The sequence below is a fragment of the Elephantulus edwardii genome, unplaced genomic scaffold, assembly GCF_000299155.1.
Source record: "Elephantulus edwardii isolate Elephantulus edwardi_28Jun2011 unplaced genomic scaffold, EleEdw1.0 scaffold00098, whole genome shotgun sequence".
Lineage (NCBI taxonomy): Eukaryota > Metazoa > Chordata > Mammalia > Macroscelidea > Macroscelididae > Elephantulus > Elephantulus edwardii.
In genome coordinates this window covers 6,801,631-6,823,415 of record NW_006399848.1, presented here as the reverse complement: position 1 = coordinate 6,823,415, position 21,785 = coordinate 6,801,631, and the positions used below count along the sequence as shown (strand labels likewise).

Genomic DNA, 21,785 nt, shown 5'->3' with positions numbered 1-21,785 from the left:
GATGTAAATCACGTCTGGAGAGACTTGCTCATCTTTCTCCCAAGGAGCAGCTGGTGTACCACCTATCTTTGGGTTTGTGGCAAAACTCTTTACCCACCAGGCCAGCAGAGCTCCCTATTCCCTTTAGGAACATAAAAAGGAAAAGTATAATATACCTCATTAAGATTCTGATATAAAATTCTCCTACTTTCCCGTTTTTCTTCTCGTTCTAGCTCTTGCTTCTGGAATTCCTGCATAATTCCTTGCAGTCTCTTTCCTTCAAGGTCTAACTTATAAACTTGTTGCCTTTTCTCCTCCAGCTGCCGCTGAAGATCTTCCACTTTGGACTGGAGCTCACGCATTTTTTTCTGTCCCTCAGTGTTGGCCTCTTGTTCCGTCTGTAAAGTCTTTCTATGGACTTGCCTGTCCTTTTCCATCTGCTGCCGTGTTTGCAAAGAATCCAGCCTGTATTTCTCAGTTTCATTTAACAACTCCACTATGCGACTGTGTTTTTCCTCTAGCTGTTTCTGTAGGTCTTTAAGGAGGTCCTCAGAGGGCATGGCTGGCCGAGGCTGCCCGCTTTCATCATTGTTCTGGAGCTGTGCATGCAATTCTCGTTCTCTATCCAAGGTACTTCTCATTTCTCCAGTTAGAACTTTCTCAGACTCAAGAAGTACCTGAAGCTGTAAGTTTCGATTCTGTTCTTCTGATAACTGGGAGTCATACAACACTTTCTGAGACTCCATTTTCTGCTGTGACTCATTTAGCAGTTGTTTCTGTTGTTCCAAAAGTAGATTTAGCTGAATATTCTTCTGTTTCTGACCCTCAAGTGAGAATTTTAGATCCTTGTAAGAGAAAAACAAAACTTAGGAGCCTGCTTACTTGATAAAAATAGTGATAAAGATACAACCATGCTTTCATTACTATTAAATATGATAAGGATACAACCTTGCTTTTATTACTATTACATTTTTAATATTTGGTAAGAGAATGTAGAATCAACTATCCAGTTTATCAAGCTAAATTTCCAGTGGTTAAAGCATAATTATTTATACAGTTAAGGCACCAATTTTCATTAAGGAATACATGCAAAAGATGAATAATCTAATGAATACATTCTCCTTACTAATCTATTATCAGTAAGAATAATCGTTATTCTTATATAATAATATAAGACTTGATGGCACCTAACAACAATTCTTATAGAATAATTCTTGATAACAATAAAAACTATATTAATCTTATGCCTGGCTGAAAAATATGAAGCAGTGTGCATATACTTGAAGAATAATTTTTAAAAGTATGTGTGTTTCTAACTAATCATATGAATTTCTGAAAAATTTGGTGCTTTGCCCTAACATGTGCTAAAAGAAATAGTGAAAATATGGTGAAAACAGAGCTAGGGACAAATGACTTAAAACTTACATAAATTTAAATGGAAACCCAAGTTTTCTGTAAACTTTCATTAAAATACCAATTAAAAAAGTAATAATAAAGGGGAAAAAAACCCCTTATGCAAATTCGTAGTAACAGAAATTCATACCTTGGATAAATTTTCCTAACAGATGATGCCTGGAAGCTATTAGAAAGGATCCTTTTTCTCCCCTTACAAGTTAGTTGTTACGTATCATTGAGTTAAAGCTGCCTCACAGCTGACCCTCTAGTGGGTTTTTAGAGGCAGTAAAGTGCATGGTAGGAGACTCTTTGTCCATCTTTCCCTGGTGGAACAGCTGGTGGATATGAAGTGTGAGCATGTGGGCTGGCAGTGCAACTCCTTACTGGAAACCACCAGAGCTCCCGGAGTAGGGCAGAAATGTTGGGGACTTTTTTTCTAAAGCGGGAGGATGTGAAAGAAGTAAAGCAGTCAGTGTGCGGCACCACTCACACAGGCATGGTCATAGCCCAACTGAAGTTGACAAGATGCAGGAATACCATGTGACTCTGTGACAGTGTCTGGAGTCACTTAAATAGAGCAACAAAGGCTCTGGCTTCCAGAAATGTCCCTGCTGAGTGAGGAGAGCGCTGAGGAATTCTACTCCTATTTCAGCTTCTTTGACTGAGAGAGAACAATTACAGAAACCAGTGCTACTTCTGTATTAAACTGACAGAATAATTTCTCTATTTTATCTATCATGTGTACTACCACCACCACTATTAATTTGTATCATCAAATTATATGAAGTGGCAAGAAAAGTCTGTTGCATCCTCACCTGTAGTAAACAAAAAAGCTGGCAAACCAGTAGCATTTCCTTATATATTAAATTACATTTACAATAGTATTTAGTACATACTGATAAACACTGTCCTTCATAAAAAAAGTTCAAGGTTGAAATTTTAGAAAAATTAACAACTTAAGACTCTTTTATATTTCCCAGCGTCATTTAAAGACAAAAATGAAAATACCTCGAGTTCTTCTTTATCCCGTTCTTCACTGCGGCCCAGTTTGGCTTTCTCTTTCTCCAGAGCCCACTGGAGCTCTCTTGATTTCTTCTGTTCACCTGCTAATGTATCATTAAGCAAATGCACTTCATCGGTTTTTTCTTTAACTTCCAACCTAAATCAGAGACACAAATGAACTTTCATTAAGCTGTTTTGACCATGTACAGATGAAGAGGAAAAGAAAAATCTCAGCTGCCATTGTAAAAGTACCCACTGTTAAATGTGATTTATGTCAGATATTTTGAAAATAATATTAGTTATTATTTACCAACACAAACAAAACATCAATAAAAATGGGGGAAAAAATTCCCCTCTTGCCTTTTTTTTAAAAAAAATAATTGTGAAAACCATGTATGGAGATACAAGGGGTTGCAGGAGAGTGAGGATGGGCAGGGATGAAATCACAGGGTTGCACAATTTGGTGGGTGTGGGAAGTAGGTGAAGAAATGAGAAAGATCCAGCGGGGACCAGCAGAGATAGGGTAATGGTAAGCATAGTCCAAAGGTGATTAATTTTTTTTTTAAACAAAGAAATTGTCTTATTCACTTGTGGGTTTCTAATTTGGGAGTGGGGTGCAGACTCTCTGGATTCTTCATACAGAACAGGGACGTTGATGTGAAGAGGGGAGGGGAGCCCACTTTAATACACTACTGGTGGTCCTAGGTTGAAGCTGCATTTCCCCCCCTTGCTTTTTAACAACCATGGGAATGTATGTTTTCATGTAAGAAATTACTGTTCAAATTAAACAATAACTGTCCTTGGAATGTGTCTTTGCCAAGCTGACACAAGGAGTATTAAAATCTATACATTTACCCTTTTAAAAATAGTTACCTAAATCATTAATCTCATCAAGCTCATAAGTATCACCTTAAATTAATTGGTGATGAAAGGTCAAAACTGTGTAACTTTACATTAATAAACTCAAGTAGAACTCAGACTACAGTAGAGAGGAAGTAAATTCTTGTTATTACATTAAACAACTTTTTTCTCTCCACAGATTTTTCTATAGTCTCATTATTATAAAAATATATTATTATAATATCTGCAATGTTTATGACAGAAGTCCTCCAATTCCTCTACTGATACTTGTATTAGTGGCTTATAGGAAGGTACCCTGACGTACCGGAATGCCTCTAATTCCTTCAGGTGTTTATGTTGTGCCTTGAGTGTTGTTTCAAGTTCCAGTTTAGTCTGTGCAAGTTCACTCTTTAGTTCAGCCACCACCATCTTCTCAGAACTCAGTTGCTCCTGCAGTTCTGTTGCTCTGTCTTTCACACTGCTGAGTTCCACTTGCATTTCCAGCATCTGAGACTGCTTCTGTTGCATATTGTATTCCAGAAGTTCTAAATTAAATATTCATATTTAAAATATGAATCCAGTTTGTAAGTATTTTTAATAAGAACTTACTTATAACTCAGTATATTATTGCAAAGCAAATATGAAAATATTATAGCAAAAAACTATTACATGAACATAACTTTATGCATATTCTTGAAGATTTAACAATTATAAATATATAAGGACATCAAAAGTTTAACAGACTATATGCTTATGTTCATAGCAGCATTATTTACAACAGTTTAAGAGAATGGAAATAGCCCAAGTGTTCACCAACACAAATGACCTGAGAAATTGCAGTACATTCACACAATGGACTACTTATTATGTAGCACCAAAGAACAACAATTTCTTAGTTGTAAGAAGTGGCACTGCAGTCTCAATGGCACACGGTTTGAATTCACCAGCTGCTCTGGGGGAGAAGTATGGGCACTTTCTTCCTGCGCAACTGACAGCCCACCAGCGGGTCAGCTCTGAGCTGGTTCTGACTTGGTAGCACACAGCAGCAGCAACAACTACTACTGTGAGGACAGTGCAGGATGTGGCAGTGTTTTGTTCTGTTGTACATGGGGTGCACTATGAGTTGGAGCCACTCAAAAATACCAGCTACAACTGTAATGAGAAGAGAATACTTCAACAAAAATAATTCTGCCAGAATAGAAATCCTATATGCGGTAAAACCCAGAAATAATACTGTCTTTGAAGATAATTAATCATGTTAATTTATGCTTCTAATGTCATTTTCTAGGGGACATGGACCACAATTTTAAATTTATACATGGGATGCTAAGTTTTGTTGCTCCATTGTAGGGAACTGTGCTCTCTGTCAATGCAAAGACATGTGGTTCAAATCCGCTAACTGCTCTGCAGGAGAAAAATGGGCAATCTCCTTAGTGATTTACTTGCCTCTAAAAACCTACTGAAGGGTCAGTTCTGACATGAAACAAGTTAAATAAAACAGTATTAGTTAATGATCCTCAAATAAACTTTTAATCTATGTGTAAACAAAATAATTTCTATAAACCTGCTTTTCTCAAAAAAACCCTTTAATTCTCTCTAGCATTGCAAATGGTGAGTGTAAATTAGACAAATATTAAAACACTAATTTCTCCATTAGGCTGGATGAAAATCCGATTTCCCTTTAATTGCTAACAATTTCTCTGTAGCTCAACTGAACCAGACATTCTCCTTAGAGTGCAAAGGAGCTGAGTAAGCATATCACAGAAGCCAAATTCTAATAAGCCAGTCATCTGCAGAAATATAAATTACTTTAACAAGTAGAAAAACAGAAATTAAAACAACAATAAGAATTCATGCACACCTACAAACATCTACTAGGCTGCAAAAAAAAAGAAAACATTCAAAAATACCAAAAACTAGCAGAGAAGTGAAACAACATTAAGTGTAAACACAGATAGAACTACTCTGGAACCAAGTTTAGCATTATCTAATAAACTGGATGATACACATGCATAATCTAGTAATCCTATCTCTAAAGGCCCAGAAAATGCATGTGCATATGCATCTGGAATGCCTGGAAAATAAAGCCCAAAAGAGTAATGATTGTAGTGTCTAAAAAGCAAGAATAATACAAATGTTTATTGTGACCACAGAATGGACACACTAACTGTGGAATATCCATACAAGAGTATTCTATACAGTAACAACTGAATGGATTAATAGGTAAATGCAGTAACGTAGATGAATGTCATAAAGTTTATGGGGCGGAAAAAGGAACTAAAAATGTATACAGATTAATAAAGTTCAAAACCAGGAAACCATACAGTTAATGCGGTGTTTGCCTAAAAGTTGGCTTTTTTAGCTGTTAGTCCCCTTTGGTCTCCAGTTACCTTAACTACAGACACATGGTCTTTCAAATCATGAACAGGTTTGGCACTAGGATAAGAGAAAGTGTGTTTACACACACGGGGTAGCAAGACTTGAGGCAATCAAGATGCGGGGCAGCAAGACTTGAGGGAGAATGGAGCAGACCCTGTTGGCGAGACCCTAGTGATGGTGTTGGAGAGACTGTGGCATTGCTGTGGAAAAACTGTGGCAAGGTGTAAACAGAGGAGCCCTGATATAAAGGCCACAGTTAAAGGTGTTTGTGGTTCTTGCCGGATGCTTGAAGAAGTTCAATTATAATTTGCTGCATGACTGAGGAAACCAGAGGCATGTTTGTGCTGCCGAACAGAACCTGGACTTTCTTCACGTTACCTGAGAAGCTGTCTTGAACTAACTGAAGAATTGTGTCTTGCTGTTAACCTGGCTTGGGACTGCTGAACTAAGCCTGGACTTGTACTGTGAGATACTCTTTGCGGCCCCTACTCTCCCACTTCCTTTTCGAATAATCCTCATTGTTGGTACCATAACTGTAAGTCAGCAATGAATAAACCTCTGCTGCTGAGCTCTAGAGGCTCTATGGGGCTGGGCTATGGGTTCTTTATCTGCTTTCTACTCCAGGGCAGTGAAGGGCTGTGCTATTCTTACTTCCTCTGGCCCTTCTGAGAAATGTTCATGGCCCTGTGTCCTTATGTCGGTTTTCTCTTTAGACAGTCAAGGAATAGCTAAATAGGCAGTAAAACAAGGAAAACCAAAATAATGACTTTGATAATTATTATTGATCAGCGCAGAGTGAGCTTGGGAAGGGAGCTCCTGGGATACTGGCAATATCCTACTTCTTGACATGAGTCAAGTGACATTCCTCACAGTCACTTCACAACCAATCACACTGTGCATTTACATTTTTCCTGTGTGACACTTCTGTGTGTAAAAGTTTATTATAAACAAGGGATTAAAGTAGATTCATTGTTAATTTATTTTTCTTTAATTTTGTAAATAATATTAAAAAAGGGAGTTTTTTCTTGACATACAACTTCAAGACAAACAAAGATCTGATTAAGGAAATGGTTGTTGGTTTTTAATAATAATAATAAAAATAGCTACCAGTGAATTATGTTCTAGCAAAAAAAAAAATAGCTACTTAAAAATGTAAAACTAGCTATTTATAGTAGACAGTTCATCCCAGGGAGGGTTAAACCAGCCTGCTCCTTGGAGGTAAGGACTGTGAAGCTTTGTCTGACATACTTTGGACATGTTGCAAGGAGGGGATCGGTCCTTGGAGAGGATATCAAGCTTGGGAGTGTGGAGGGACAGTGCAGGAGAGAAAGAACTTCTATGAGGTAGACTGATTCAATGACTGGGGTAATTGTGGTAGGTGTGTCGGAGACAGTGAGATTGGTACAGGATAGAGCAGGCTTTAGGGCTGTTGTACACAGGGTCGCTATGAGTCATGGGTGACTTGATGACACCTAATGACAAACACAATCCTTTAATGTTTCTGTTATGTGTCATCAAGTCACCCACAACTCATAATGACCCTCTGTATAACAGATCTGAACCCTGCCCTATCCTGAACCAGTCTAACGCCAACATACCTGATCCTACTGCTCCAGTTACAGTATCAATCCATGTCATCTGGGGTCGTCCTCTCCTGCACTGTCCCTCCACTCTTCTGGCCACATGCCTAAACTCTGTGAAATGGAGCTACAAAATCCTTGCTTTCTTCCTCTTCCAGAGATGTTGTGTAGATGCATTCAAAATGGTCTAGCATCTGACCTACCATCGTAGGCTATCCTAGCCTCTAACAAAACTAGGCGGTCCCGAACTTGTGTGGCTGTGAGACCTAAAGTTCTCATGAGGTTGTCAAAACATGTCAACAGAGCTTATGGTGGTTCCATGTGTGCTAGGTGTGTCTGTGTCAGGGTCAAGGGTGCTGTCCTTATTGAGGAGCAGGACATTGTTGTGAAAGTACTGAAGGCACAAGCACAAAGTCAGAAAGCAATATAAAAAACACACTTCTTTAACAAAATCATATGACTTGTTCTGTTAAAAACATCTTTGCTTCCAAGAAGGAACTTGATTTCACTCTCTAACCTAACTCTAACTAACTAACTAACTAACTAACTAACTAACTCACTCACTCTAACTAACTAACATAGGTTATCTCTTTACTGTTGTGAGAATGAGAATAAAATGTGATAGGAAGGTATTTTAATTTATTAAAATGAATTGTAACAAGAAGGAGGAATGCGACTGGCAGTATTTTCACCTCGATGTAACCAGCAGAGCCTGCCACACACGTACCTTGGCTTGATGGATCACTTTCTTGTTCTCTCTTCAGAGTCACTGTCCTGTCACCCCTCTGAGCACGCAGTGCTTGAATTTCAGATAACAGACTCCTTCTATCTGCATTCTGGAGGCACTCCATAGCTGCTCTATATTCAAGACCCTGTAATCAAACCAAGGGAAAATCAAATGAAGAAAGTTAGGAAGACAAAAAAGTTAGCAAACAGGAAATGTGAAGACAAGTGAATGGAATATGCATCCTGAAAGTTTAAGATCTATTTAGTAAGAACAAATATAAAAGTAATTTTTACTTTTATTTAAAAATATTTCAAGCTTATATATAATTAAAGACATAAAAATGTAGTTAGTACTCAAATTAAGCCTGAGAAATAGCATCTGTACAGCTAAAGCTCCTGCTTACCTCCCTGAATGCATCTTTTGCTGCATCCCTGACAACAAGATAATCAGATTTGGTATTTGTTATTTTCAAGCACTTTTTATACCCATATCAGAAATACAGACATATACATACGCAGTATTTAGCTACTTCAAGATTTTTAGACAGATGGCATCATGGTGTATTTATCCTTGTGCAATTTGTCCTTTACTCTCAATACACTGGTAAATTATCTAGCTGACTACATAGCTATAGTTCATAATTTTTACTGCTGTGAATACAGTACTGCACTGTATGAATCACCAAAACCATTGCTGCTGAATTGATTTGGACTGTGACATTCCCTCATGTTTCTGAGGCTGTAAATCTTTATGGAGGAAAGTGCTTGTTTCTACTGTAAAACAGCTGGTGGATTTGAACAACTGACCCTTCAGTTATTAGACGACTGCAACACACTACTGTACCAGGATTTTTGACTCATACTAGACATTTTAATTAAGCATCTTTTCATGTTTATTATCTTCTCTGATCATGTATTTACAACAATTGTCAATTCTTCCACTGACACACATTCATGCTTAGGTTTTTATGGAGATTCAACTTCTCATTATTGCAACTTGTATTTTTTCTTCAACTCTTTCAGTTTTTGGTGTTCTTTGGCTTTCTAACTCGACCTTCTAAATGAGTCATTATAATATTTTGTCTTATTGGTTTGTCCTCTAGAATCTGCTCGTAAGGCTTAGAGCTACTACGGAGCACATCAGGAGGTCCACGGCGTCCATTTGTACCATTATTGCTGATGTTAACTGTGATTACTTGGTTGAGGTAGTATCTGCAGTTTCTCAGCTGTACTTATTTCCTCTTGAAAAGAAAAATGATCTTGTTCAAAAATTTGAAAAAATAATTCTAACCACAAAAGGTAAAGTACAAAACAAAACTTGAAATTCTCAGCCTTCAGACTTTCTGGAACCATGAAGGCTATGTTTAGATTAATAGTAAAATCTGAACTCAGTAAGTAGGAAATTCACCAACAGTCAAAACTTCAGCACTTTCCATTAAAATGAGCTACAGAAAAGCATACCCTATCAAAGTTGTGAAACATCTGAAATCCAGGAAAACAAGGCAGTTCCAGCTCTCACAGATGTCACTGCAATGTTTTTGTTGCTAGGTGCCAACAAGTTGATTATTATTCATAGTGTGACACTATGAACAACAGATTTGAACCTTACCCTCTACTTGTGCTATCTGCAAGATCTCTGATTATATTCAAGTCCACTGTTACAGTAATCAGTCAATCCATCAGCTTGAAGGTCTTCCTATTTCTCTGATCGTCTACCTTTCCCAGCATGCTGACTTTTTCTAAGGATTGGCCCCTCCTGTCAACATGCTGCAAGTATGTGAGACAAGGTCCAACCATCCTTGCCTGGAAGGAGCACCCTGGTTGCACATCCTCAAAGAAAGACTTGTTCTTTTGGCAGTCCATGGGATATTCAGTACTTCCCCCCAACACCACAACTCAAAAGCATAGATTCTTCTGTGCAATTTTCAGATGCATAGGAAGCAACTGAAACCACCATAGCCTGGACAAGGCATACATTTGTCTTTAAACCAACACTGTTGCTCCTTAACACCTTAAAGAGGTTTCTGACAGCCAATTTGCCCAATGTAACATGTCTTTTGATTCCTTGACTGCTGTTATTATGGATGATGATTCATTTTAATAGAATTTAAAACTCTTTTTAAAAAATGTGTTTTCCCTTAATCTTTTCAGAAATGGTTCTTGATTTTAACCTTCACCAAGAACAAATTCTTACTTAGGCAAAGGGCTGCTAACTAAAAAGTCTCACAATCTGAATGCCCCAGCAGCTCAGCAGGAAGATAAGAAGCAGTCTACTTCCATACATGAACAGCCTCGGCAATACTGGAGGAGATGGAAACTGGGAATCAACTTGGTGCCAGTGGGGTTCAGTCTGCTGTAACAGTATATACATTGCATTAATTTCTTTTTTCTTCATTATTTTAGTTCTTTTTGTGTTTTTTTTTAGCAAAGGTAGGCTATTCCTTGGAAAGGGACATGCGGATTGGAAAGATGGGAGGGTCAGTGAAGGAGAAGACGATTCCCGTTGAGATGGATGGACATGGTGACTTCAGCAATGGGCTCTGGTGTGTCAGAGATGAAAAGGACGGCACAGCACAGCGCAGGGTTTAGGTCTGTTTTTCATAAGGCCACTACGTGACAACTTTATTAAGGGAGCTCTAGCAGCATAGTGGGTAAGGAGTTGCCTGCCAATCAAAAGCTGGTAGTTTGAATTCACCAGGTGCTCTGTGGGATAAAGATGGGCAGTCTCCTCCTGTGTGATTTACAGCCTCAGAAAACCTGCTGAAGTGTTAGCCATGAGTCAGTTCCGACTCAGTAGTAATGAGTTAGTGACTTTACTTAAGTTCATTAGTTCTTAGTTTTCTAACTTCCTGAAGAGGATGAGAGTCTCATTTCTTTTCAGTCTTTCCTATTTTCTAACATAAAGGCAAACATTCCAAGTAACAATTTATCTTCAAAATAGTCTTACTGGTTCTTGATAAATGTTACTTTTCACATGGAACTTTAGCCTCTAAAATTAATCAGTAATTTAGTCTCTTATTACTATGAAAACATATTTCATGTTAATACCTGTTCTTGTAATCTCTGTTCCAAACAGTTTAATAAACCAGCTGCATCTCTAGTACCCAGAACCGTCAGTTCAGTCTGAAATGCAGCTGCTAATACACTGCGCTCCTTTAGGAAAACTTGCTGAAGGGCAATAAGAAGTTCACCTCGCCAGTCTGAGAAATGTTCATGAGACTGAGAATTATCATAAGCCTAGCAGAGCAAAAGAATCAAAAGTTAATTTAGTGCCTTAACTTTTTAAATATATTTTAAAATAATGGTTAATCTACTTAACCAGAATACTATTATAAACTTGAGAACATAACTTATTTTCAAGTAGGTGACTGAGAACATTTAAATAATATATACTAATTCATGTGGAAATATGGCATAAAAAGGAATTAAATTTGAAAAGCACTTTAAAATAGTACAATATATAATAACATAAATTAAAAAAAAACCAATCTGTCTCCATAATACTCATTGAGTACCTCAGATTCTCTTTGCACCTGCATTTTAGTAATCAAATCCTTAAGAGATGAAATTGTACTGAGGTAAGCTCTCCTCTCTTCCAGCCAAGACTCTGAGATTTGCTGAAGACAATGGTCTTCTCCATCACTATAGGGGGACTCCGTCAGAGAGAGCACCTGCATACCTTCGTTATGAACAGCTCGCAGTAAACCCTAGAAACCAGAACCTCAAAGTCAGAACTAAGACAAGTTCTTCAGGCACAGAAAAATAAGAGACATAGAAAAAGAAATCATTCTAATGCAGATAACTTCATCTAGTTTGACTGATATAGTAAAGTCACTACAGACAGGAAACCCCAGTTCCCCATCACTGATGTCTTCTTCTCATGGAAGGTGAAGGGAACAAAGGAGATTAATGACTTTATATATTCCTTTGGAAGTTCCTTCTATTTACTTAATGTGGTCTGCCTATATCTGATGAACAGCTACTGATCTAAGCAAAAAGAAATACATGAATATAAGTAACTTAAGTAATTGAGACTATTTTAATAATTTTTTTAATTTTCAAATTTTATTATTTTTGTGCGTGTACAGTCGCAAATGACTCGACGGCAAACAACAACAACAACAACAACAGTCAAATAGAATCTGACTGGTACAAGAGGAGATTGCCCTTCCTTCTCCAGCAGAACATCTGGCGGATTTGAACCGCATACCTCTGGAATTGCAGTGCAGCTTCTTGACACTAGGCCACCAGAGCTCCCTTTATTTTAATAATTTTTGCAAACAAAAATTTCAAGGAAAATTATTTTAAAAGTTTTCAACTGTTCATTAAACACACTGTATTTTATTATTTGTAAAAGAGGGAAACAAGCTTCAATTGATCCACAAGTTTCCTTCTAGCTATAGAGTTTTTATTTCAGAGATGATCGTATTACCTAAACTCTAAATACTATGCTCAATTTAGACAGTTCACTGGCTAAGCTTACCAGGTATATGTCATTTAGTACCTTTATTTTCTTTGGAAAAGAATCAGTTGAGCTTTCAGCTTCTTCTCCTTGGCCTTCTGATGCTACATCAAATCCCTGACTTTGTGTAAGATAAATTCCTTGACCCCAGTCTGATCCAGAATCTTAAATAAAGAAAGCAACCATTTACCATGTAATAAAATACTATTTTTATTTATTTTTTTAAAACTATCAAAATACAAGAAATTTATGTAACTTACCACTGGAACATATTTCTCTATTTTGGTAAGAGTCAGAATGTGTTAATTCAGGAATGGAGGATCCCTAATTAGAAAAAACAAAACCGTTTTTGCTTTAATAAAACTTTAGTCCCATGTATATTTTTATTTTTATAAGACTGTCAGAAAAAAAAAATCAATGAAATCTGTTACATCTTTCCTGGAAGATGTAATGAAACTATCCATTGTTTTCAACAAGTCTTTAATTTCTCCCTTACAGATATTACTATTATAAAAAGAGACTCTCAAAGGATTAAATCATCAGGTTTTAAATCTACACAAGAAATTTTTGGAAGGTTGCACAATACATTGGGATACAAAAGGTGGAAACAAAAAGAGAAGAAATGGTAGCTGGAAACCATGCCTCAGTGACAGGGTTAAGGGTAGGTTAGGCCAGCATCTCATAACTGAATTTTGTACAACAACTTATTCATTGCAAATACCTCTCTGTAAAAGCACAGAAAGAAATTATACACAAGGACTTCGAATCAGAGAAAAGACAGGAATTAAGGTGATAACATTTATGGAAAGAGACGCAGTAAAGCGCAACAAAATCAGTCAGAAAAAGGCTAGAGGCTGACCATGCAACTTCAAATTGAAGCAGAAGGGAAAAAAGTTTCCCCAAATCAAAATAGATTCTTGAGAATATACTACTTGATTTTAGATGTCATCTCAGGAAGAGATTTGATGCAATGAACACTAGTGACTGAAGATCAGATGAACTGAGGGATGGTATCAAGGATATTATACAGGAAGACATGAAAAGGTTATTAAAGACAGGAAAGAAAAAATGCTCTGAAACTTAGGCTGGAGAGACACTGAAGAGAAAGAAATGATGAAGAGAGCTGATTTCAAAGAGCAGATATAAAAGATATTTTAAGTATTATACTATTATAATAAAATATGCTAATATCTGGAATTTTTAAACTGAAGAAGAATATGTCAAAATACTAAATGATGATGCATCAAGAGAACATGACATGAATTTTACTAAGTATGAAAAGGTATCTGATTGTGTAGACCTTAATACCTTACAATCAACCTTTGACTTCCAAAAGAAAAAAAACAAATCAGTTTTGGAAAAAGTGAAGTCAAAGTAAGGCTTAGAATCAAAGATGGTAAGACTTCACAAACTATGGGCACATTATGTGGAGTGGCCAGTCCTGGGGAAAGGCATATGCTTATAGGAATAGAAAGTAGGCAAAAAAGAGTAAGACTCTCAATGACATGGACTGAAACAGTGGATGCAACAATGGATTTAGGCATAGGTGCTATTGTGAGGGTGGCACAGACCAGGCAGAGTTTTGACCTGAGGTATAGAGAATCGTGATTAAGTCAGAGTTGACTAAATGCTACCCAACAACAACAAACAATAGAAAGACTATTACAATTATAAGAGACTGCTCTGTAACTCATGGTGGCTGTGACACTAAACACTGTGACACTTATGTGTCAAATGCGATATTGGTTACCCATGGTGGACAGTGTTTGGTGGAGCTCCCCGATTAAAACAAGCTTGGAAGCAGGAATGGCATCCACTTCCGAAATAGCTTGCCTCCGGAAACCCTACAAACCTGGAGAAACGATGAAAGTTATACAAATGTTCAGTTCTGTTGTTCTTAGGGTGCTATGAGTTACCTATGACATGACGGCAATTAACAACAACAACAACAGCCTTCAAACTTATTTCTCTTTGAAAAATCATGATCTACTTACAAAAGGTGCGCCTGATACAGGCCATGGTTTTTGCAATCACTTGTTATGCATCAGAGAGTTGGACAATGACTAGGGAGGATAGAAGGAGAATTGACTCCTTTGAGCTGTGGTGCTGGAGAAGAGTACTGAATGTACCATGGACTGCCAAAAAAACAAATAGATTTATCCTAGAGAGGGTTAAACCAGGCTGCTCCTTGGAGGCAAGGATTCTGGGGCTTCGCCTGACATACTTTGGACATGTTGAAAGGAGAGACAGGTCTTTGGAGAGGGACATCATGCTGGGCAGAGTGGAGGGACAGCGCAGGAGGGGAATACTCTCTATAAGGTGGATTAATTCAGTGACTGGGGTAATCGGGATGGGTGTGTCAGAGGCAATGAGATTGGCACAGGATAGAGCAGGGTTTAGGACTGTTGTACATAGGGTCGCTATGAGTCACAAGCGACTCGACGGCACATAACAACAACAAAAACAACAACTTACAAAACACAAATTTTGAAAAACATTTACCTCTTTAGTTCGGATACACTGTATCACTGCCTTCAAGGTACTGCATTCCTCTGTCAGTAACTGAACAGCAATATAATGTTCCCTTTTTAAGGTGTCTGTTTCAGATATATGTCTGGATTCCATGTCCAGTATTTCAGCAGCATGGAGTTCTTGCATCTGCTCAATTTTTTCAGTAAACTGACTGATTATTTCAGCGACTTCTTCTGATGAACATTCACTCTGTAAGCTGATTTGGATTCCCGCATTTCTAACATGAATTCGTGAGGTCTGATCACTGCTATTGACTTTGAGTGGCTCATCCGTCTGGGATGCAGAGCTTTTACCCACTTTAACTGGAAGTGGTTCAATGCTGCAGACTTTTCTGTTTTCCTTTTCCTTTGTCTCATCTTTTTGTAAGAGCTGGGATAATTTCTCTTTTGCCTCTGCGAGTTCCTTCTTAACTTGACTTAAGTCATTCTGAAGAAAGTTCACATGTGTTTCTTTTACCTAAAATATAATCGAAAACAGGAGAGCTTGCCATTATGTTTTCATATCAAATGTAGAATTTAGAGAAAGAGGATGGATAATCCTTTCCTCATTTAATTTTTCTCAGAATATTAGGAAAACCATTTCTGAAACACATACTTTCACATCTATACATATATATATATATATTTATATATATAAAATAAAATTCATACATATGTATGACCATTCATTAGTTATAGGATTAAATTTTATCAGCTTTTCTTTTTGGTTCTCATTGGATATCTGGTCTTTCTCCTTGACTAGTAAGTTAGAGAATAAAAACATTCTCTTAATAAAGAAAATGATGGTAAAGAAATTAATAATCACAGAAATTTTTTATCAAATACACAGAACACATTTTTTCCTAGCTTTGAAGTTATACAGAAGGAACGCGAGTAATGTAGTGAGGCTATGCACTGTACAATGAGCTATATGTTTGGTAACTCAAATCCACCAAGATGCTCCTGAGGAGAAATTGAGTTAGTCTATTCCCACTAAGAGTTAAAATTTCTCATCTCAGAAACCTAACGGAGGGTTTGCCAGGAGTTAGAATCCACTTGACAATAGGTTTTGGATTTTTTTTTTTTTAAAGTTATGGGTCTGGGTTGTTTATAGAAAGTACTTTGGCATGAAATTAATAAAGAATAAGTTAATTAGTAAGTATGGTAGTTATTTTACCGAAAGCTCTTCTTGAAACTTTTCTGCTTTTTCTTTGTAACTTGCAAGCTCTTCTTTTGTAGCTGCTGACTCAGCTCGAAGAATCTCAAGTTCACCCCAAAATACACTTTCTTCATTGGTATGAAATAGCTCAGTAGTTGTCTGAATGGCAGTCCAAAATATAAGAAATATACTTTTTAAAAACTGGAAGCAGAGGGATGAGGATGTGCAGGGGGAGGGGGAATTAATCATGGGTTGTTTGATGGGTGGGGGGATGGGAGAAATTTAAAGAATTTGTTCTCGAAAACAATGTATTTGAATTTTATAAACTGGTAGAAAAGAAAAAAAAAACCCTTAACCAGTTTTAAGGCACTCATCCATCCTAATGAAACTTTTCAGAAATGTCTGCTTACATACAAGAGGAGCTGAAATGATCAATGTTCTTTTGTTGGGAAACTTTTTTCCAAACCATCATTTTGAGGACAATAAAAAAAGAAAAGCTCTCATGGGATTTAAAGGGAAATATTATTAGTCTTATATTCTGAAAACTTTGTAAATTATTAACAAAATATCACAGCATCAAAGTTTTACATTATTTTACTTGCCCTCTCTTAAAATTTGTAATTTAACACATAAGGCCATGATTAGCCTTAAGAAAGTATGGTTCTAGGGGAGCTCTAGTGGCCTAGTGGCAAGAAGCTGCACTGCAATCCCAGAGGCGCATGGTTCAAATCCACCAGATGCTCTGCTGGGGAAGGAGGGACAATCTCCTCCTGTACCAGTCAGATCTGATTTGACGGTACACACACACAAAAATAATAAAAAAAATAAAATTAAAAAAAATTTTAAAAAAAGTATGGTTCTGTACTCTTTTGGTGAGTCTATTATTTTTTTAAAAAAATTATGCTTAATTAAATAAAAAAAATTTATGCATTTAAAACAAAGGCCCAGGCATAACTAAGATCGTCTGGTAATTTTCATCACTAATAGGAGACCATAACCAGCATATATATTAGGGGGAAATACCCAGTTAAGTCCTAGAGCACATTTGCTAAATTAATATTTCTTTTCTTAAATTTTTTTTAAATTGTGATTTTAACAATAATTTATAGAAATGTTGGATTTTCGTTCATAAATTCAATGTGTAAAATTAGTATTTCAAGCTGCTTCTACAGGTTCTACTTAACTGATCACACTGATGAGTTAAATAATTTGATTTAAGGACCACAAAATATAGTTTGTATCCATTACTGTAATGGTGAAAGTATGACTGCACAGTATACTAACAGCAGTAATAATTCTTCTAATAATTCTAAAACCTTTTAATGAGTAATTTGGTAAAAATCAGCATATTTAATTCAGAAAAATTTGCAACCACCTTAAGGAACAAAGGAAAGGACACTGTTCATTTAAGGGAAAAAGAAAAACCAAACTAACCTCAAGGACTTCAGAGTTTGTATGAAGGCTTCTTTGCCTTTCACCTCCTCCAGGAGTTTTTTCATTGTCCTTCAACAGCTTCTGTAGTTCCAGCAGCTTCTTTTCTTTTTCCAAAGCATTTTTCTCTGCAGTATGTACTTGCTCTTTTTCCAAAGTCAAACAAGTATTCATTTCAATTACCTGACTTTCTAATTCTGATATTCTTAAGGTTAATGCAGATATATTTGACTCCATCTCTTTCTTTGTTAGTTCATTTAAATTCTCTGTATTTGTCCTTTCAGGTTTTGATGAAACTGCTGATCTATCTTCATAAAATTGAGCATATTCCTGAACTGCCTGGAGTTGGACCTGACTCACCAGGGCAGCAGCAACCTTTTCTTCAACCATTTTCTGGAGATTTACAATCTTTATTTTAAGCATTTCTGTTTCAGACTGGCTTTGTTTTTTTAAGTCTTTTATTTGATTATAGCACTGAGTAAGTTCTAAGTCTTTTGCACTGACAGAGCTCTCAAGTTGCAGCAACTTCGCTTCCAAACTATTTACTGAAACTTGGCTATCTTCTTCAAAAGATTGGTGAGGCTGCTTATCTACGAGTGCAATAGTATCCTTAGCCAGCTCTATGCCTACTTCAGTTTTGTCTGTGCTTGGAACATCTACGACCATGTTAATACTTTTCTCTGGTATACTCTGGATCTCTCTCATGCTTTCATGTTCTCTCTTTAAGGTACATAACTCACGTGTTAGCTGATTCACTTTCAAATTGGTTTCTTCAAGTACATTTTTTGTGAATGTCATTTCTTCTGTAGTGGCTTCCACTTGCTTTTCTAAAGCTAGCTTTTCAGCTGTTACTATTTCTAACTGATGTTTTAAACGATCTGTTTCGTCTGGGAAGGCATTAGTATCTTCTGAGGTCTTCTGTTCAATATTTGCCAATTCCTGTTGAAGTTTTTCAATCACGTCATTGAGTTGTTCTATTTCTTCATCCTTATTTTTTTTCACTCTTTCTTGGTCACTTAGCAAACATTCTATTTGGGTTTCAAGATTTCTTATCAGCTCATTTTTTTCTTCAATAACCTGATATTAATGAGAAGAAAGTAACAGATGTATTACATAAGTATATATATATTTTAAGGACTTCATTATTTTTTAAGGCAGAACTTCAAGGAGATAAGCACACAATAATGTATTTCTTAGGTGTATCATTGCAATTTCAATGCAGACCAACCCTAACACTTCAAAAAAGACCTCATTTATAATCTTTAGAAAATTCTACTAAGTGTAAAATAATTTACCTTTTTAAAAGCTGATTTCCTTTTTCAAAAGCTGAGTAAATGTCAAACTAAAAAACCCCACCGTCACTGAGACAATTCCAATGCATAGTGACATGATAGATGGGCATCAACATATTAGAAACGAAGAATTAAGTAGTGAAATAAAACTCCTCCAGCAGATGGTGCTCATGGCATATCTTAGCCCACTCAAAATCAAACGGAAGACCTTTTAACATGTCTGCTTACAACAGTATGATGAAAGTGGAGCCATCAGAAATCCCTTGGAAAATATGAACATTCTCTGATTTTAAATGTTCTCTTCATCACCTTTGAGTCAGAAATGACTTACAGTTGAACAGAGCCTGTAAATTATATAGGTGGAGAATTCCTCTTTTTTTTCCAATTCATACTGTCAGAGGCCCTACTTTTTGATAAGCGGGGCAAAACTACACATAACATGAAGAAAGATGAAAAAAGTGAAGATTTGCTTTTTTAATGAAAAAGGAAACAGAAAAGGTTTAACTATTTTGCCTTTAAAAATTCTAGCTTGAATTAATCTCAATTTCCACTTTTAGATAATTTTACCTTGTTATCTGTTGTAATTTGAAGTTGCTGCTGAAGTTTTGTAATTTGTTCATTTAACTGTTCAATTTCTATCACTTTTTCCTGTATCATCTGGGAAAATTTCCCAAGGAGATGATGTTGGTCTTGAGTAGATGTCACATCAAATTTCATTATGGCAAATCCTAGTTTCTCCATCTCATCCTAGGGATAAAAATAGCCATATTAATTGCATATAATATTCTATGTCATTTTCAGATAATTCTTTTATTAATTAGCTCTTATAAAGTACAGAGTCTAAAATGTACAAATGAAAATATTAGGTTTCTCGTATAATTATTCAGTAATTATTAAAATGCTTTGATGAAAATCTTAATAATGTCATTCGTGATTAATTTAAATGTTCAGGTTGGATTGAAAGCAAGTTCCACACAAGCCCTGCTAATATACTTCTGTGAAGGAGCTGGTGTTGCAAATGCTTAATAAGGCAGATAAGCGTCAGAGATGACTCTTTAGAAATGTAAGTTTTTAATGAGTTACCTTAAATAATTTGTTTTCTTGCTGAAGCTCTTGTAGTCGAGTAGTAGATTCCTTTTTCTGTATTTCTAATTGCATATGCAGTTGCTGAACTTCTTCATTCTTATTTTCCAGCTCTTCTCTAAATTGCTCTAATTGTTCTTCTAAGTTTGTGATCTTAAAACCAAAATTATAAAGCAGAATTTAAAAATAACCCCAAAAGTACTTTATACAAATGTCTGTTCCTCTCAAGAGTGATGTAATAGCCGTCAAAAATATGTATACTTAAAAAACATGAGGCACAAAAAGAGAAAAGTGGTTTTCCTTAGGTACGTGTGTGGTTTTCAGTTAAGTTCAAATGAGAGAAGAACTTCTGAGGAAGGGTACAAGAACTGCTTTCTACCTAACGTGTCTTCTCATGAGACATCAAAAAAAGTATCATGGGAGGAAAGGAAAGAGATCACATTTGACTCCTCCTTATGTTCTTTTAGGTTCAGCTGTTATAAAAGAGCTAAACCAAATCAAAAAGGTGTAGCATGAGCTCAGCTGTTTCAACGGTCAAGTGATATGAACCCAGTTAGCAAAAGGAAGCAGCGCCTAACATGAAGATTGAAAGATTATTAAGTCTGAATTCTAGAAACGTGTGTGTGTGTGTGTGTGTATGTGTGTGTAGGGGTTATTGGTGACCTAGTGCTAAGAATTTGTGCTGCAATCCTGAGGGCATGCAGTTCGAATCCACAAGCTGCTCTGTGGGAGAAAGACGGGCAATCTCTTCCCATGAGATTCTGAAAACCTTCTGACTTGATGGCATACAAAACCAACTTAAAAAGTATAGTTTTAACATAATTTTAGGAGAAAAGAGTCTTGGCTCTTTGGTGAGAACAGATTATCATTAATTATAAAGCAACTGCTCTAACTGGTGGTAATGCAAAGACCGAAATTAATGATGAACATTAAGAACTAGTTCTAGGGAGCTCTGGTAGCTTAGTGACAAAGAATTATGCTGGCAATGCAAAGGTATGTGGTTTGAATTCACTAGCTGCTTAGTGGGAGAAAGATGGGCAATCTACTCCTGTGTGAATTATTGCCTCTGAAAACCCACTGGAGGTCAAATATGGGTCAGTTTCAACTGGAAGGCACATAACAACAAGATATCCTTACATTACAAGTAAGTTCCATCGACGACGGAAAAGGTTTAATTAACCTCAAACACTTAGCTCAATGCTCTGTAGCTAATAAATATTTCATGAATGGATTTTCAAATGTGTATTTACCTAAAAAGAAAAACTGTCACATGACAAATAATCCAAACTACTTAATGTTTTGTTCAGGAATACAGAATATGAATGCTAAAAAAAGGGTGAAAAATGTGAACAGGATTAAAATTCTTAAAGAATCTGGACTTCTGGAACCTCTCAAGGCTAAGAATTCTCAAGACTATGGGCTGAAACTGCTTTTGAAATCCTGAATTGAAACTATTCCCTGAAGTCACCTTTATGCTAAATAACAGTTCAGCCTATTGAGTAATATCTCACCTTTGAGAACTGTTGTGGGTTTTTGCTTGCTTTAAAAATGATTGTATATAAAGCCAAAGGATCAACAGTTATTTCAAAGCACAGATAATGAAACAACCAGAAGAAAGATAATGTGACTGTTGACATGGTCTAGAATGTAATCAACTGTCATATATCAATACATCTAGAAACTGGAATGGCAATAAATTTTGACACCCCCCAAGTCAATTTAAAATGTAGGTGCAGCATGGCTGGGGCTCAGAGAGCAGCCCACGCATGAATCACTGTCTGAGGTGAAAGGGGGCACATGTTGGTTACATGCTGACATGTAATTAGAATCACCTGTTCCTACCGGCAAAGCAGAGATCACTAGAAGTCATTTAACTCAGTCATTTATCCTAAGACTGTCTAAGAAGAAATAGTATCAATACTAGTAGTAATAGCCATAATTTGTAGA

The 21,785-nt window shown here is 36.4% G+C and overlaps 1 protein-coding gene across 1 annotated transcript in view; it reads right to left on the bottom strand.

Moving 5' to 3' along the window:
• AKAP9 (A kinase (PRKA) anchor protein 9) overlaps window positions 1-21,785 on the bottom strand; it is a 163,461-nt gene that overhangs the window by 14,155 nt on the left and 127,521 nt on the right. Inside the window, exons 26-38 of the mRNA XM_006891494.1 lie at window positions 19,839-19,991; window positions 19,323-19,502; window positions 17,467-18,540; window positions 16,051-16,191; window positions 14,866-15,351; window positions 12,624-12,687; window positions 12,406-12,527; window positions 11,417-11,608; window positions 10,950-11,138; window positions 7,903-8,047; window positions 3,542-3,761; window positions 2,383-2,533; window positions 156-824 (exon numbers count right to left, since the gene is read on the bottom strand). Of these exons, the coding sequence (XP_006891556.1) occupies window positions 156-824; window positions 2,383-2,533; window positions 3,542-3,761; window positions 7,903-8,047; window positions 10,950-11,138; window positions 11,417-11,608; window positions 12,406-12,527; window positions 12,624-12,687; window positions 14,866-15,351; window positions 16,051-16,191; window positions 17,467-18,540; window positions 19,323-19,502; window positions 19,839-19,991 (3,786 nt within the window). The remainder of the gene's footprint in view (window positions 1-155; window positions 825-2,382; window positions 2,534-3,541; window positions 3,762-7,902; window positions 8,048-10,949; window positions 11,139-11,416; window positions 11,609-12,405; window positions 12,528-12,623; window positions 12,688-14,865; window positions 15,352-16,050; window positions 16,192-17,466; window positions 18,541-19,322; window positions 19,503-19,838; window positions 19,992-21,785) is intronic.